The 17,618-nt window shown below is 39.9% G+C and overlaps 1 protein-coding gene across 1 annotated transcript in view; it reads left to right on the top strand.

Annotated features, from left to right (window-relative positions):
• Nucleotides 1-17,618, top strand: part of LOC140240976 (serine/threonine-protein kinase N2-like) — an 83,202-nt gene that overhangs the window by 15,787 nt on the left and 49,797 nt on the right. Inside the window, exon 3 of the mRNA XM_072320750.1 lies at nt 13,271-13,579. Within this exon, the coding sequence (XP_072176851.1) occupies nt 13,271-13,579 (309 nt within the window). The remainder of the gene's footprint in view (nt 1-13,270; nt 13,580-17,618) is intronic.

Raw genomic sequence — 17,618 nt, 5'->3', positions numbered from 1 at the left:
AGTAATCATGCAATTAACTGCGACCAGCAGCCCCATACGCATAGCGACCAGCAGTCCCATACGTATAGCGTAATCGGGCTTCGCATTGTAGCATTCAGGATCATGACAGATTTAGTATCGCAGGGTAAATGTCAACTTAAAATCCCATAAATTCTTCAATTTGAAGACTTACCAATTAAGTTGAAGTATTGAAAACAGGCTTCGGGCAACGTTTGGTTCTGCCTATAGTCCCTTTCTGTTCGAATTGATGACTGAATGTGACTCGGTCGACAGGACCTTAGGAGAGCTACGTACAGTACACTGAATACTACAGCCAGTGCATGCGAACACATCACATGCACACAAATTTCAAATCCATGAACGGATAAGATGTTTGTGTGCGCATGCGCTGGCCATGGTATCCAGTGTATGTACTAGTAGCTCTCCCAAGGTCCTCTCGACCGAGTCACATTCAGTCATCAATTCGAACAGAAAAGGGGCTATTGGCAGAACCAAACGTTATTCGAAGCCTGTTTTCAATACTTCAACTTAATTGGTAAGTCTTCAAATCGAAGAAATTATTGGATTTTAAGTTGACATTTACCCGCGATACTAATTCTGTCATGATCCTGAATGCTACAATGCGAAGCCCCATTACGCTATGCGTATGGGGTTGCTGGTCGCAGTTAGCTATGCGTACAATGGGCTGCACGCTGCTGGTCGCAGTCAGTGGTTTCGTACAATATTTATCGACGCTGGACAGCGTTGGCTCTGGTACGAAATCATTATTGCATGATTACTAAGACATGAGAGCACTTTGGGGCGAGTAATTCTCACAGACAACGTACTTTAACCTGAAACACAAACCAAGACAAGGAAATTCAGGGAAGCTTTTGAGGTACCAAAACTTTTTATTATCTTTAAACATGGTAAATATCCAGAGTAGACTGTACACTGTAATTTATATGATAAAAAGTTTGTATTAGCATGTGATTCAAAGCTTCCTGGCCATACAGCAGTGCTACTGTATCCCATACAAAATGTGTTCACTTGCATTACTTTAGTGACATTTTTTTTTTTTTTTTTGCTGAACTTATCACAATCTACTTAAGTACATGTACGATACAGTAGTATCTTAGTGTAGATAATGTAATGGCCACAGACTCTATGGGTCCCATTCCTGTCTGTAGTGAACTATTAAAAATTAATTTTCATTCTTCCTAGACTTTTCTGCATCACACAGGAACAATCATTTGTGAAAGGCCAGCATCCACACAGGTTATGAGAATTCAGGAAACTGAAAATGATACCACTACAATGTACTAGTACAATGTGTGGCATGCATTTTTTTTTTTTAAGATTTTATGTAGGCCTAACTATTGATGATGTTTTATAATCTTTTGTATGGGAGACAAGCATTTGAGAGGTATTAAAAGATTGTCATGTGATATAATCAAGATGACCACTAACCTGTGTTCAGTGGTCACCTGTATACAATGACCACCTTTCATGCTTCCCCTGAATGGCCACAACAAAATTAATGTACATTGTACATACGTACAGTATGCAGGTTTCACTCTCATACTTCACATAAACCTCTTTCTCACATGTCCCCTCCCCTTTTGCTGGATCTCTTGATCACAGAGCTGCTGCAGCTGGTTCCAAATGTGGTTGGATAGCTCTCAGGGCACCATTGTGTACAGTGTAGTAGTAAAGCCTGGGCTGTGGTAGTGAAAGGATTGTGTTCAAATCCCCTAATCCCTGTCCTAAGGGTTGCAACCAAAGGCCCAGAGCAAATCTTCAAAAGGTGTGCACTCATCAAAGGTGCGTTCTCATCATGCCACATTGTCAGTAATCCTAGCTGAAAAGATAGGGCAATGGAAGTGGATCTATAGGCAACCTGTAAGGCAGGGCTCAGCTCAAATCCCCCCCCCCCTTCCCCTTCCTCCCCCCCCCCCCTTCCCCTTCCTCCCCTTCCCATCCTATGCCAGAGGACAAAAGATGTTCATGTATTAAAAAGGGTATTTTTAGCCCCCATCCTACGGGTTGGCACAAACTTGAATTGATCCAGGTGGGACTAGCTATGCATCTGATGTGAAGCCACATGTGTTGTAACAGACCTTGGAGAGATTAGAGGATCCCATACTCTGGTATGCTATTGAGCAGCTGATCATATCCTGATGATGTGCAACAGAGATTGATTGGCAGGAAGTGGTGTTGACATTGGTCCTGGAACTAATTAATTAGTCCTCAGCCTATCATGGCGGCTAATCACACGCAACAAAGCAGCCTGGGAGGCTCATATTGAGGGGAAAAGAGTGAGCTTAATTGCATTACCAGGCTGGTTTTTATGTCTTTTAATGAGGTGCCGATACACACCCATGCTATAAGTAGAGCGAGGCGCTCTATAATGAAGGTTGTGAAGCAATTTTATCGCCATGACAGAATAATAGTTTAGATACCAATGTGACATCTGAGGGCCACATACAGCATGAGTAATCTACATACTTTTTGTGCTAGTAAACATGGAAGGGTGTTGGAAAGCACACTGTAAATTTGGTATGGTGCTGGTATTTACAGGCAGTATGCATTCAATATTGTGTGATCCTGCAGATTAACCACTAGGAGAGTAAACAAATTTAACACAAGTATCTGGCTAATTGTGTTCTCTCTGATCTGGTACAGTGTAGTCAGTATTTTAATAATAAACATAGGCACCTACATGCATGTCTGATTTCTCTGTCGTGGAAAGTATCCAGTTGAACAATCTGTCTTTAGATGTATACATGTACAGTGTACATACCAGTTTGTAGAATGCTCTTGAAGCTACATCCTGGTACTCTTTGATATGTAGTACAGTAGTGTACACATTGTATTGACTGTTGTGGTACAGCGCTGTAGGTACAAATTTGTAGATCCCATACAGCTGTAGCTAGTCTTCTCTATGTTAGTGGGCGTATATAACATGGAATTCAGCTGTAAAATTTGTGCATGTTTTGTTATGAATTCCTGAGGTGTTTACTGTAATTTGTTGGGTTGATCAGGATAGACTTTATACAGTATTCATCGCATAATCGGGCATCTGATAATCGGGAACCTCGCTTAAATGACATACGCTTCCCAGAAACATTTCAAATGCACGTTATTTTCACTGGATAATCGGGCGGGGACCTCTGATAAACGGGACAATTTTTCTTCAAGCGATCTTTGATTTTGTTGAAATTTTACACAAAAAAATCTACCAAAATACCACAACAATATTTCAAAGATTCCCTATCAGTTGTCGTTTACATCAAACTTACAAAGCAAGCTTCGGACTGGTGTGTTTTGACCTCCGTCCATCCAGTACACGTACATTTCAGCTCGCTGCCCGCCTTCGCTTTTCTGTACATGTGTATATGGCGAGCTAGATCGCTACAACACATGTACAGTGCACTGATCGCAGCAAGTAAACAATCAAGCCGTGATGATTGAATGATTGAAGGACTTTTCATTGACGTTCCCACATCAGTTTTGGGTAATCATTTCCCATGGTTGTGGATATGTGGATACAGAACGCCCTACGTGCCCAAGAATTCTACGAATGTTTAAGAAAGTGCTAGCTTTTAATCCACATATTTTGTGTTCGAAGAGAGGTGACAGAAGAAGAACCCGGTTGCGATTACTCTACATCATTGCGAGAATGCAGGGACAGCTAGAGGGTCGCACCGAGGGGTAGCGTGGTTGTGTATTCATATATATCATGTACATGTACAGTACGTCAGTATGCATGTGTGTGTGTGCACTACATAATGTACATGTCGTATGCCGTTAGTGTATGGTGAGTGCTCATCGCGAAATCGGGCACCCCGCTTAAAGGGGCTGTGTTTGCTACTCCCAACCTGTCCCGATTATGCGATGAATACTGTATCTTCCTCATGCCTCATAAAGTCTGGTTGTGTTGAACTCTCATTTGCTATTTTGATCTTTGCCATGTTAGGAAAGTACTTCCATCTTGTGGTTAATAGCATCTATAGAGAAGTGAAAGCATCTTTTAAATGAATTTTAATGATGTAAACTTGAACTGTAAAGCCAAACATTGATTAATGGCTGTTTTTTTTTATGGTTTCATATCATAAAGAATGTACAACACTGTATGGTTTTGACACTAGAAGCTGTAGAAGCTGTGTGTGATTTAACTCCAGTGCATTAGCCCAATGGAGTGAATTACAATGCACAGATCTTTTTCTCCCTTTTGTATGTGTGTGTTCTGGAGTTTGTTTGTTTGTTTATTTGTTTTGTGTGTTGTTGTTTTTTATAGAAAAGTCATCACTTCATTGCCTGTAGTGGCTCTAAACTTTCACACACAGATATGCACAGGTGGGACTACACATTCGATCACACTGCGCTATATTACACCCTGTCACAAGAAAGCTCAAACATGCTTCCAGAACGTACATTGTGTCTGTTCTCCGTCCTTGCATCAGTGCCGATTCCCACAATGGCTCGGCACAAATGAAGAAATTCTACACCAGTCAAACCGCAACATTTAAAGAAATGTCAATAGCACCGTACTGTAGCAGTTTATGAGGATGGCTACCCACAGTATTGTCAACACAACATCAGTGTTTATGCAACCATGTCAGTTTAATACAAATATGGTACAATGTAGTAGTTGAGCTTGCCTTTTCCCCAATGGTAGGGCACATACATGTTGTATACGTACGTGTACAGTACATTGATACAGTTGTCAATGATAGCATGGCCTGCATATTGATGTAGAGGAACTTGTGTTTCTTTCTCGGTCTGCAGAGTCCAATATCATGTAATTCCCTGGCTAGAAAGTATTGTACTGCCATGCTTTTTTTTTTTATTCCCATAAATCTCATTTGACTGATTTGTTTATTTACAGTATTTGCTTTTTGTACAGTAGTAGTGCTTGCCCCCTTTTGAGTACAAATAAAAAGCAGATTAAGAATGGGCATGACATCTATGCGCAAATGTGTATCACACAAACCCTGTCGATCATGATGCCTGTGTGGGTGGTATTGACGCTGAACACGCACTCTTCACCTTTGCCGTCAACTGTAGGAAATATCGGCGCAATTAGTCACTGGGTTCAGATGGGTAGGAAATTACTTGAGTGATCATGATCGTGACAGTTTTATGGGGAATTCCATTTATGTGTCATTTAGTTGTCAAAATGCATTGTGGATGGCAAAAAATGTGCTTCTCCTGCATGAAACCTTTTTTTTTTTTTTCTAGCATTGCACAGAAATTGATAACTAGGCCTATATACAATGTACTGCGGTTACAGTAAAGTGCTCACAATAAAATGAAGGTCCCTTTTTCTATTCTTACATGCATTGGTAGGGATTATACCATTCTATGTAAATGTAGATTACATACAAACATGAATGTTTGTTGTACTGGGTGTTCAAGTAGACAAAATTGTCGATGGTTTTGGCAGCAGCTTCATATACACAGTAAAACTTGAAAGACATGACTGGCTTTCAGATATTTAATAAAGCTTTTCAATTATTGCAAAACAATAAACTATATTTCTAAGCATAGAACTTGTTTGATGCAGTTGTAGTATGTACAGTTTAGTAGCTCTTTCTTAATGTACTGTAGGTTTAGTAACAATGATTACACCTACAAACCGTGTACAATATATACCATGAAGACACCTTTAATGCAGTAATGATAATGAATACCATTCCCAGAGAAGGAATTTACACTTCAAACACAAGAACAGGTATATGTGCTGTTCAAAATAGTCCCATTTGGAAAAGTTTTGTCTGTGCAAGGTGCAACGAGCGGGAAAAATTAGGTGCGCAAAAATATCCACTTTTACAGTAGCCGCACACAAATATTTTTATTATGAGGATATGTACTAAAATATTCTCATTCAGGAAACGATAAACAAGAGAAGTTTGCTAACATTCGTCCAGTGCGGAAAAAAAAAATTAATCCGCTGACTTTTTCCACCAGGCCGTAACTATTAATCCAGTATTAACTCAAGTGCATATAAAGTAGTAAGTACAAATGTAGGCCTTACATGTACAAATATTGTACGGTGCATGTGTACACGTGACGTAGGCCTACATTATAGTTTTTTATTTGAATCAGGTAGGGTAATGTGAAAGCAAACCTCACTTGTGGAATCCTCCCATTTTGCCAGCACCGTATATTCTGACATCAGCAGGGCATAATGCTCTAACACACATACAGTGTGTGTGTGTGTCAATTCAACATCCTGCCACCATCATTTTCAAAATTCCTGTCATATGAATAAAGTTAGCATACCAGACCACTTGAGTCAAATATGGGATGTCAATGAAAACACATACTGATCGTCATGTTTGGTTGACACCATTTTATTAGTACATGTATGACTCCCCCCCCCCCCCCCCCAGTTGCCAGTTGGGCAAAGTTTTACATTTGTTGACACCATTTGCCAACAGTGAGTCACTGGTGCATAGGGGCAACTCCCTCAGACCTCACTGGACATACCGTACGAAACATGTTGTGTGGTATTACCAGAGAACAAACGCCTTTGTCCCTTGTTCCAGTGCTTCCAGCACAACTAAGCTTCCAGCTACTATTTGTTGTGCAGTCAGGTATCGTAGTCATACAGTGCAAACAAGTAGGAAAGGGAGAGATCGGGAGATCGGGGGGGGGGGGGGGCGACGGAGGGAGAAAGATTTTAAAAAAAAAAAAAAAAAACGACAGTCACATTCTGATTTCCACAGTGTATACATCATTTATTGTAGATATTGATCGAAATATTCTGCTGTTTGTGCTGTTCATGATATGTAGTGATCCAATATATAGAGTGTTATGGAAACATTTTTTTAATCTTAATGTAGGGCCGACATGTAGTTTGGTTTTCATGCATGCTTTCTGCCTATTATACCAGTCCTGTCTGGCCCTGTCAGCAACATGTTCATGACCTACATCAACAGCATCTACAATAAAAGACAATGGTCCTCATTAGTTTATCAATAGATTCAACAGAACTTTAGATTTTCTCCAGTAAAATTTGAATCCCTTTTGAGTTGGAGTGAACAGAGAGGGGGGGGGGGGGGGGACATTTCATGAGAATCTGTACAAACTCACATTTGAAGAATTGAAATCTTCTTGTACATGAGTCATAGTGTTTTGTTCTGATGGGACGCGGAAACACAGATTTCAACATGCCTTTGATGCAATTACCATGTATAAATGTGTAGGCCTATAATCTGCATATACAGTGTACAATGTAGTAGGCCCCAAAAGTCCTATTTGCAGAGTAAATAGTATGAACTTGCAGTAGCATTGCACTCGCTGAGTTAGCGTGTACAAATTTTGTATGTACAAACTCTTAAATGTACATTGTACACCGCAGAAAACATACTGTAGTACTGCATGTACTACAAGGGGGTCAGGGCACAATATACCTTTGATAGATTGACTCCTCTATCTTTGTTCTTTTGCCTACTGTAAAACCAGAACATTTGTGGCACAAAACTTTCTGAATTGGCGACCGTGGAAAAAATTATCAAGTACTGAATTGTGCTACAAACCTTTCATGCGCATTTTACTCTTTGCCGAATCCTGGCTCCTCGCGAATTTTGTGAAAGTTTCATACGCTCAAAAATTTCTGGTTAACTGTGCACTGTAATACACAGTTACGCTGTGCACAGTGTTAATAGAGTATGCTCACAGTGTAGTGCCTGAAAAAAAAAACAACAACAACTCAGAAACAAAGTGCATGCCAAACTTATCTTTCATCACCATAGAAATATAAGATATGATGCGTGCAAGCATGTTTCCTTCCCTCCCCCCCCCCCCCCCGTGAGAAAAACAAAACAAAACCCCAAAGCATGCCAAATTTCTGACAATTGAATGTGCAACCTACCATGATTCATGAAAAGAAAATGCTGTGATTTGTGCTTTTCTACATATCTGTGGTCTTCCCTTTGTTGACTACTTTGTTTCTGTGCTGCTCTGTCATACTTTTCAGGATATGATATGTTTGATTTAATACATTTAACTACAGTATATATCATGGCATGGAATATTCATACTGTGTTAAACAACTGTTGATTGTCTGTGCTTATTTGAGGTATTTTCTTAAGCAGGTTTTTTTTTTTTTCACATTTTATGCTAATTGTGTGATGTGTAGGCCTACGTACATTGTTAATACCTATTTTGCCCTCAGTGATAATATGTGATATAGGCATTTCAATGGCAGACATCTGTATTAAGGTGTATGCAGTTCCTGAAATCATGTTTTGATTGTGTTATCAAAATTTGTTTAATAAATCCTCAAACTTATAGATCATTGCATTATCTTTGCAACTCCTTGAATCTACAGGGCAGGGATCATTGAACTTTGTCCTAAAAAAAAAAAAAAAAAAAAAAAAATGTTTAGTGAGAGAGAGAGGGTTTTATTTTGGTATTCAAGGGATGGAAACATCATAATCTGTAGTGAAGGTTGGAAAACAGTGGACCATAAATTTGGGCATTTCACTTGCAGGGGCGGATCCAGGGAGGACCTCAACCGGTGCACGCCCCCCCTTTATTTTTTGTTGAAACAAAAGAAATAAAAAGAAAAAAAAATGGGGGAGGGGTGCGTGCGCCCCCCCTTTAATTTTGCAAACACGCCCCCTCTTTACGGAATTCCTGGATCCGCCCCTGACTTGTATAGTTTTTTTAATATAATTCATCCTGTTCCCTTTCCTTACGGAATCCTGTGTGCTGATATTGAAGGATACCAAGAAGGGAAACCACCACAGTCAAGCAAGATTGTCATTGATATTTGGTGATCAAGGTTTTCTCTGCAGGGGGAATAATCTTTCTTTAATAGAGTTCTGGACTTTGTCACCTTATGCTGTAGTAGGGCTGCAATATTAAACAAAGTGTGTGTTTTTAATTTGTGACTTTATGATGAAGAACATGTTCTGAGCACATAGCTCTCTTAGTCATTCAATACATCAGAACAAAAGTGCATGATATGCTGTAAAGTACCTACTATCAAATTCTCTTGTTTCATCTGCAAATGGTAAATAGCGGCTTTAAAGGGACTGTACAGTACTGGTTGAGGTGAGGATTCATGTTTTGAACATTCCGAAGTGAGATAATGAGAAACCTCTTCTGAAATATGAAAGAGCATGTAATTTTAAGAAGGATTCAACGTTTATTCGATGAAAATTGGTTTTCAAATGGCTGAGATATCAAAAAAAGTGATAATAATAAAAGGCGACAGGCCACGCCTTTTATTAGGATCTCTTTGTTTCACCTTGTTTTTGGATATCTCAGCCATTCCAAAACCGATTTTCATCAAATAAACTTTTGATACCCCTTAGAATTGCATGCTCTTTGATATCTCATAGAGTGGTTTCTGAATATCTCACAAATCGTTAAATGCTAAATCCTCACCTCGACCAGAACTGTATGTACACCCTTTAACTATAAAGATAAAGTGTACATTGTATCTTTATCCTCATGTGCTTCTGAATCTGTGTTTAGTATTAGACATGGATCTTTTATGTTAAAAGTAGTCAAAACCACTCCTTGAGCAGACAGGCGGGTTTACAAATATTAATAACGTGACAACAATTTTCTATGTGGGAAGCAGAGCTGATTGGCAAAATCTTGTTGATGTTCTCAGATTAACTCCAATTAAAGCAGTTATAAGAAACAAACAAAAGAACTGTAATCAATACTTGTCCATTCTATTCCTAGAGATAACAGAGAGTGTTGCCCCGGAGGCAGCCATTAAAACCAACACACATCTCTGTATGCTGTATAATCTGACCTTACCTGGTTGATCTACTTTAATTCATGTACCGTAATGCACATCCATGCAGGATACAAGAATGTAATCATGTTCACAAACAAGCCGTGCCGTGTTTGCGCAATCGCCAGTATTGGCGGTCCATGCGTGATCAACTGACCATCAGAAAGGATAACGTCCACATGTCAATAATAGATTTTATTGATCAGGCGGTGTGAATAATGCATGGGGGAAACATTCAAATCGTGAAAGGTGCTCAAGAAACCCTTGTTTCGTAGAGATGTTAAACATGAAGACATTGATAGAGGGAAGTACATACATGTCTGTACTTAAATGTACAGTAGGCATTCTTCAAGGGGATCTGATGTGGCCTGGATGTACAATGTATCGTCCTTGCTCATGTGCAACTTCTTATGTTTCAATATACATGGATGTGATGTTCTTTCGCATTATATTTGCTACTTCATGGAGTACACTGTAATTCATACCAAGCAAAGAAGTGCTGCTGTTTATGCCAACTTGATGTGATATTTTATTATCAAATTGCAGGTCACATGCAGTCTTGTGATAGCCAAGAATAGCTACAGAAATATTATTTTGCAGAAGATGCAATGGCAATAAAGCTGTGTTGTGACCTAAATAATGGGCTTATCGTATAAATGTATTGGCAGTATGAACCTTATGGGTCTAGAAATATATTTATCTGCCTTTTGAGTTTATTTTTTATTAAAAAAAGAATCCTTCATCGTGCTAGTGTGAGAAAATATTGCCAATTGGTATAAAACCAACGAGAGGCGATTTAATGCATTGTTGTCTTTTGGATATTAAGAAAATGTGATGCATATAATTCACTTCTGTGCACTTGTGTAGTTTTGTGGCAGTTGTGAGAACAGGCAAATCTTGTTGTAATAATCCACATTGATGAAGAGGATTTGCTAGTTTATTTTACCACCAGCTAATAAGAACGTAGGAGCATAGACCTCTTCGTGTGTGGGTTTTTGGCCACTGAAGGCAATAATTGAAGAGACGGTCCTGCGGTTGCTCCCGAAATTAAGTGCCTGCAACGATCTGGGCTGTATTTAGGAACATCAATTAGTTTTGCTAACCTAGGGTGTGGAAAAGTTGGGAGGGGAAATGTCAAGTTGATGGTGGAAAGGCAAAATGACATATTAAGATGTCATGTCCTAGGGGACTTACAACTGTATGCCGCATAAATTATATTCATCATGGCATCATCAAATTAGCACCACTGCGTTTCACTGCTTGTCTTGTGTTATACACCGTAGATCAAGTGGAGCTGTTTGTACAAATCCATACAAAGTCAGAAAGAAATTGACAAAAACTTGCCAGTTTGAGAGAGAAATGGGAATTTTTATTTTCTGACATGTACAATTGCAGCAACTTGCCCATTTCAAAATCAATGATAGATGTGTATTGTACTAGTAGCAGTTTCACTAGTGGCTTTAGAAATTTCTGCAATCAAAACAAAATGTATGAACATCAAAGTGCTCAGATGAACAATTTTTCTTCCTTGGAATCTTGCAAATTTACAAACTTTCTAATGCTTCTTGTGATTTTAATGAAACTGCTCTTTGCTTTGGTTTATTACTTTTTTTAGTCTATGTCGAAAAGCCGAAGTGAATACAGGGTTGGTTTGCACTTTAATATTAACCCACTGAAGAGTAATCCCGAGTATACTCGTGTGGGTGTCTATGGGAAATATTATTGTAGCAAAATAAGCTCCTCCACAACAGATACAACAAGTGTAGTGTGCTGATATTGTATGCAAGTAGAGACACTGAGAACACAGCGTCGGAAGTACGATTCGACCTACATTGTATTCTCAAAGTGTAGATGGTGTGAGGACCTAACACACACACACACAGACACACAAGCCGACAAGTAATGTATAAATGCCCAGAATGACACTATTTGGGAAACCCTTTTGTGAACTTCTTCCACTGATGGCAGCCATATCTGTGCCCTGTCCAGCCCATGTCAATGGTCTTCTTTCATTTTTGAGCCATGACAAAAAGCCGACCTCAAAGGAACCTGCCACAATAGAGACTTGTCCCCCCCCCCCCCCCCCCCCGCCCCATCTTTTTGCCCCTTCCATTCAAAGAGGGACAGGTTGTATGTGGGGATGATCCTATTCCCCATTTCTCTTTTTGTTTGCACCAACCTTTTCTAGCAGCTGGTCGCTGGCAGAGGGAATGTTTCTAAAGCCCACTGCTGGTTTTTGCTACTCTGCCCGAGGATCATACTTTGAATGAAATATACTGCCATTTTTATCCATTGCCATCACCCTCTCACACGCCTTCCCATATGGTGAGGCAAGGGGGGGGGGGGGGGGCTCCAGAGATCCTTGATGAAAGACACTCCATGCTTTGATAACATCGGAACATCTGAGATTGGAATCTGAAGAAGCTGTCTTAAGGCGAGCCAAAAGCATCCTCACATATTTCCTCAATTTCAGAATGGCCTCGAGTGGAAATGCATGCTTCCTACGTACACTCGCACTCCCTCGGGGCATTCTCCGTATTATCCTCTTCGGAAAGCGGTCGCAGGGAATTGGCGACTCCTTCATAGAAGAGCATGTACAGTGGCAACATGGGAACCTCTCCCTGCACTGATTGATATGTCATTACTTTCAGGAACGTAGCCACAGAACATCCAGATCCTGCAGGGTTTAGGCCTAATTCATGTACAATGTACATGTACACAGTGTAGGTCCCTACAATGCAGAGGCATGGTATTTGTAACATTATATCATCCTCACAAGTGGGATTGAATGAGTAAGATGTTCAAAGCAAACTGTCGAAACTCACCACTTAATGTGATGTGTCGTAGATGGCCATGGTTGTCTGTGATGAAGACAAACCTTGTGTGTGATTGCCAAATCAATCCATCATAATTTTGTATATATTTCACAGCTGGGTCTCAAAAAAAATATTTGATACATTCAGGACTTTCAAAGGAAAAATTGTAATTTAGCAAATAAATGTACACACTGTAATTCATCTAGCCGCCCAATCCAATAAATGCTTTAGCAGAGTACTTTCTCAATGCTCTTGTTGCATGTGGAGGAAAAAATACTCACTGAGATATGCACAGGAGGGATTATGTAGGAGATTGTCTTGCTATGGCTGTCGTGAATATCTTTCTATACTCTGTTGACATCTTTTGAAGTCACAAAACCTGTCTCTTCCACAGCACTACATGAAATGATGTTGAAAACTAATACTGACATGCACTTAAAAAAAAAAAAACCCAACAAAACACAAAATCACAGCCACAGCAGGTAGCAAAGTCTTCACTGTGCAATGTGCAGTCAGTGCAAAGGTAAACCTATCAACTCACAAGAAATATCACAAGAAATGCAATGAAAACAATGAAGGGATGCAAAGTGTACTCCTGAATGCAAAATCAAGATCAAAGTTTGTTAAATCAAGAGCCATATACATGTAGGTTATCACAAATCTTTTCTTCTTTAATGAACTTTTCTAACATCTTCCTGCATTTATACAGGTGGTGAGCTGGACCCCCTGTCACCGGACCAGAACGACGCCCCACTGCGCCAGCCACCCCAGAACAGCCGCATCGCCGCCCTGACCAAGCAGCTGGACATCGAGATGAAGGTGAAGCAAGGGGCGGAGAACATGATCCACATGTACTCTAACGGCCCCACCAAGGACCGCAAGCTGCTGGCCGAGGCGCAGCAGATGCTCCAGGACAGCCGCACCAAGATTGAGTTCATTCGGATGCAGATCCTGAAGGCCCAGCAGGCCCAGCACCAGAACGCTTCCGACAGGGAGCAGGGGGAAGTCTCCGACATGGGTGAGTGCATTCGAGGAGTTGAGTTTGTTATTGAGGAGCCAAGTTTGTTTACTGAGGAGCAGAGTTTGTTTATTGAGGAGCTGAGTTTGGGTGAGGAGCATAGTTCCATTGTGGAGTCACTTTTGGTAGTGACTGTTGGAGAGGGGATACAGAGAGAATGAGGAGTGTGCATGCCAATCACACATGTATGCACTGACATCGTCATGGTAACTGCATCCACACCCTCTTTGAGTGAAGTTCTCTATGGATGGATGGAAATCAAGAGGGTTTCAGTCTACATATCTTGTTGGTGTGTAAGCACACTTTTGAAGAACATCTTTAATCATGCCACGAGCTAAGAGTCTCCTTGCTTACTGTTGTGTGCTGATGACATTCCATACAGTAGCTGTGTCTTTTTAACTGCCATGGCTTGTCAATGAAATAATCAACTCTTGATAAGTTATGTGCTGTAGTATGTACACTACAATGTGTTGCATACACTTGGATGAAGTGAAAACAAGGTTATGCTATAAATGCCACCTCCTCAATTGTGTTGTGAAGGTCAAACTGTATAGATTGCACACTCACAGCCAGAGTCAAGCAAACTTGACAGGAAAATGCCTCCAAACCACACTGATAAGTGATTTGAGAAATGTGTTTGGAGAAACGTGTGGGAGAAACATGATTCTATTTAAATACACTTCAAATCAAGTTTTTGACAAGTCTGAAACCCATCTAATTCTTGCAAGCAAGAAGTCAGTCCCCCCCCCCCCCCCCCCCGCTAACCTGTCCATATGTGGGTATGAACAGTGTTTGGGACCACCCCATTTTCCATGGTGATGATATGCCTTCTTGGTCCCGTTGCATAAAACTTTTTTAGCAACCTTAGAAAATTCTGGTTGGAATTTGCCCAACCAGAATTTTTTAAGGTTGCTAATCTAAGAATGTAAAATCCGTTGCATAAAAACTCTGGTTGGGAGCTTCCAACCGGAATTTTGTGATTTCAACCGGAAAAAAATCCGGTTGGAGTTTTATGCAACGGGGCCAAGTCTTTGTAGTCTCCTCTTTATCTTCCATGTAAACTACATGAACAGGTGTTGATATTTATGTCCATTGTCAATATATTTGCCTCTTCATTTGTGTAGATACAGGGTGTGCTTGTTTGTGCATTTACCATATCATGTGTTTGTATTGTGGGCATGTTTACTTTTGTGACAGTTTTGTTATAGTGTATGTCATCAGCTGATACACAGATCAGATATCAACCTCATTGACTTCATAGACTCAACATCCTTCTGGTCCTTATCTTGTGGAATGGCATGGTTACATGACTGAGAATAGACTATCCCGCTGAAAATGGCTGATGTGGTCATACACTGTACTTGGTGGACATCATGAATATGCAATACTGTAAGGGTGGAAATTTTCGCGGTGTTGAAATTTTCACGCATTTCACGCAACCAGAAACTAGCGCGAAAATAAAAGCACACAAATATTTTTGCTTGTCATTATCAGTAGTTGATGTCTTGATTCCGAGGAATTAAAAACATGCGAAACTCTTCTTTCCCGGCAGAGCGCGAAAAAAAATGTCGCGTGAAAATATCCACTTTTACAGTATTCCCTCGAAATTGAGATAGTATACTTGCATAGTCCAAAATGTCTGTCTCTCTTCTCTGATACATCTAGTGAGTTTTGTGAAGTGAATGGACTGCTGTACAAGAAAGTTCTGCAGTACTCTGTGGCTCTGAGCTGACTATTCCTTTCAGCATGCTTCAAAGGGAGCCTTGAGAAAAGTTGTAAGATTGTTTGGCTGAGCTGAGCATACCAGAGTACATACTTCTAGAAGATTCTTTGCATAAAACTGTGTTCCTTTTGCATACTTCTAGAAGATTCCCTGCATGTGTGTGTGTGAAGACTGTGTTCATTTTGCATTCTGAAAAAGAAAAAAAAAACACGATTTTTTTTTAAATTTAAGATTACTTCAAATGTAAGATTAGCTTTCAAAATATTTTAGTTTATTAAAATTACATTCGGGTATTAAACTCGCACAGGGGGAATAAAGTGTTTTCACACTTGTAATGCCTGTGTACAGATGGTGCAAGGGACCATTGATCGGTAGTACTTCCTTATTTAATCTGAATTTGCAGGAATCAAGAATAATCTTAAACAATCATAATTTGTTGTCAACATTTACCTCAAGAGTTGGTGCTGACTATTCAGCAAGAGAGGAATTTGACCTGTTTGTACTTTGATACCAAGTAACCCCCTGTCAGCAAAGTTTTGTGCAAACAACTTTGAACAGTAATTGAGCCATCACATTCCTACTGTACTCACTCTGCAAGACCTTGTGTCCATGTTTTACATTCGGGGGTGTCAGAAAGAATAGCAGTGTTTTGATTTTTGGATGGCAGCTTTCGGTGAATTGCATCAAATATAGCCACAATGGCAGTCACTCTTTGACACAATTGGCTGAGGAACTGGTACCACACCAGTTGGCAGAAATACAAACTTTTGCAAGAAATTGTCCCTAAAAAGTGCTGTATCACCAACTTGTTCAAACCATCTCCAGACCACCTTCTTACATGCTTCTGTAATTGTACATGATTGTCTTTCCCTACAACTGTCATGGGGTTTGAATAAATCTTGAGAAACGTGTACAGGAATCCTCATCATTAGACAAGAATTGGTACGGAGGCTGCTTTTATCATCACACAAACACACAAACTACTACAATATTTATAGCAGATGACATCTTGTTTCACCAGCTACGAGTCAGCCAGATGTAAACTGAGGAAACCAACACACGACATGTTTTGATGTTAATGCGTTGTTATTTTGATAAGCGCATACCTCAAAGCAAACGGTCGTAGTCCTGAAAATACACATGTGTAATAATGACATGGTAAAATACATTTTGCAGTTACAGTACATATACAGCATGTAAGTTGGAACAGGCATTTTCTTTAATCTGCAAAAAAGGGGGGGGGGAGTCAAATGGATGATTTGATTTTGTTGTTGATTAAAAAACATAAATGTGTCTCTTGGGAAATTATGGAATGATTTATTGCAGCTTTTAAAGTTTGCACAGTATTTACTTGCTGGTTAACTTATGAAAATTATGTCAATGTCTGGTTCAGTGTCGTTGATTTTGTAAAACTACCAGGTACAATGAAAGTTGCTACTGTGTTTATCTAGATATAGCTACTTTCATGAGATTTGCCGGTACAACTACTGTCTATAAAGTAAAGCCATTACTGAGTAAATTATACAAGTTTTGTACTAAGTCTCTTGGATTATTTGCCTGTATGCACAATTAATTTCCCCCATATAACAGTCGGAAGTGAGCAAATTGTTGAATAAAGAACATTTATTCCTGTTCTGTGAGGAGCAAAGATTCTGCTGCCAAGAGGCGTGGCCTGTCCTGCAGAGATGATAAATAATGTCAAAAATTGTTTAGCTTCCCTGACTGCTGGAATTCTCCCTGAGCAAAAAAAAAAAAAAAAAAAAAACACCAAAAAAATGGTTTAAAGGGATTGTATAGTTTTGGTAGAGACCTAGCTTCAGGTTTGTATTTCTGGGTGAGATGATGAGAAACCTTTTATGAAATATAAAAGAGCATGTACATGTAATTCCAAGAGGAAGTCAACGTTTATTTGATGAAAATTGGTTATGAAATGGCTGAGATACCCAAAACAGAGCAATCCTAATAAAAGATGGGACCCACCTTTAATTACGATCACTTTGTTTTACTTTGTTTTGGGAAGTCTCGGCCATTCCAAAACCGATTTTCATCAAATAAACTTTGAATTCCTCTTTGGTATGCTCTGTACTATTCAATGCGTGGTTTCTTGGTATCTTGCAAAGAGCTGAAGGCCCAATCCTCAGGCTCCACCAATACTATACCATCCCTTTGAAGTAATCAGAGGAGAGGAAAAAGATGGGGGGGGGGGGGAAGAGGGGGGAGGGGGGGAGGGGGGAGGGGGAGATGAGAGGGGCAAATATTCCATGGGCTTTACCTTTGTAGGCTCCCGTGAAGAAGGTTTTGTGATGTACATAACAT

Source organism: Diadema setosum, chromosome 17, assembly GCF_964275005.1.
Source record: "Diadema setosum chromosome 17, eeDiaSeto1, whole genome shotgun sequence".
In the NCBI taxonomy this organism is placed as follows: Eukaryota; Metazoa; Echinodermata; class Echinoidea; order Diadematoida; family Diadematidae; genus Diadema; species Diadema setosum.
Note: the sequence above shows the minus strand (reverse complement) of the source record. Positions and strands in the feature narration are given on the sequence as shown.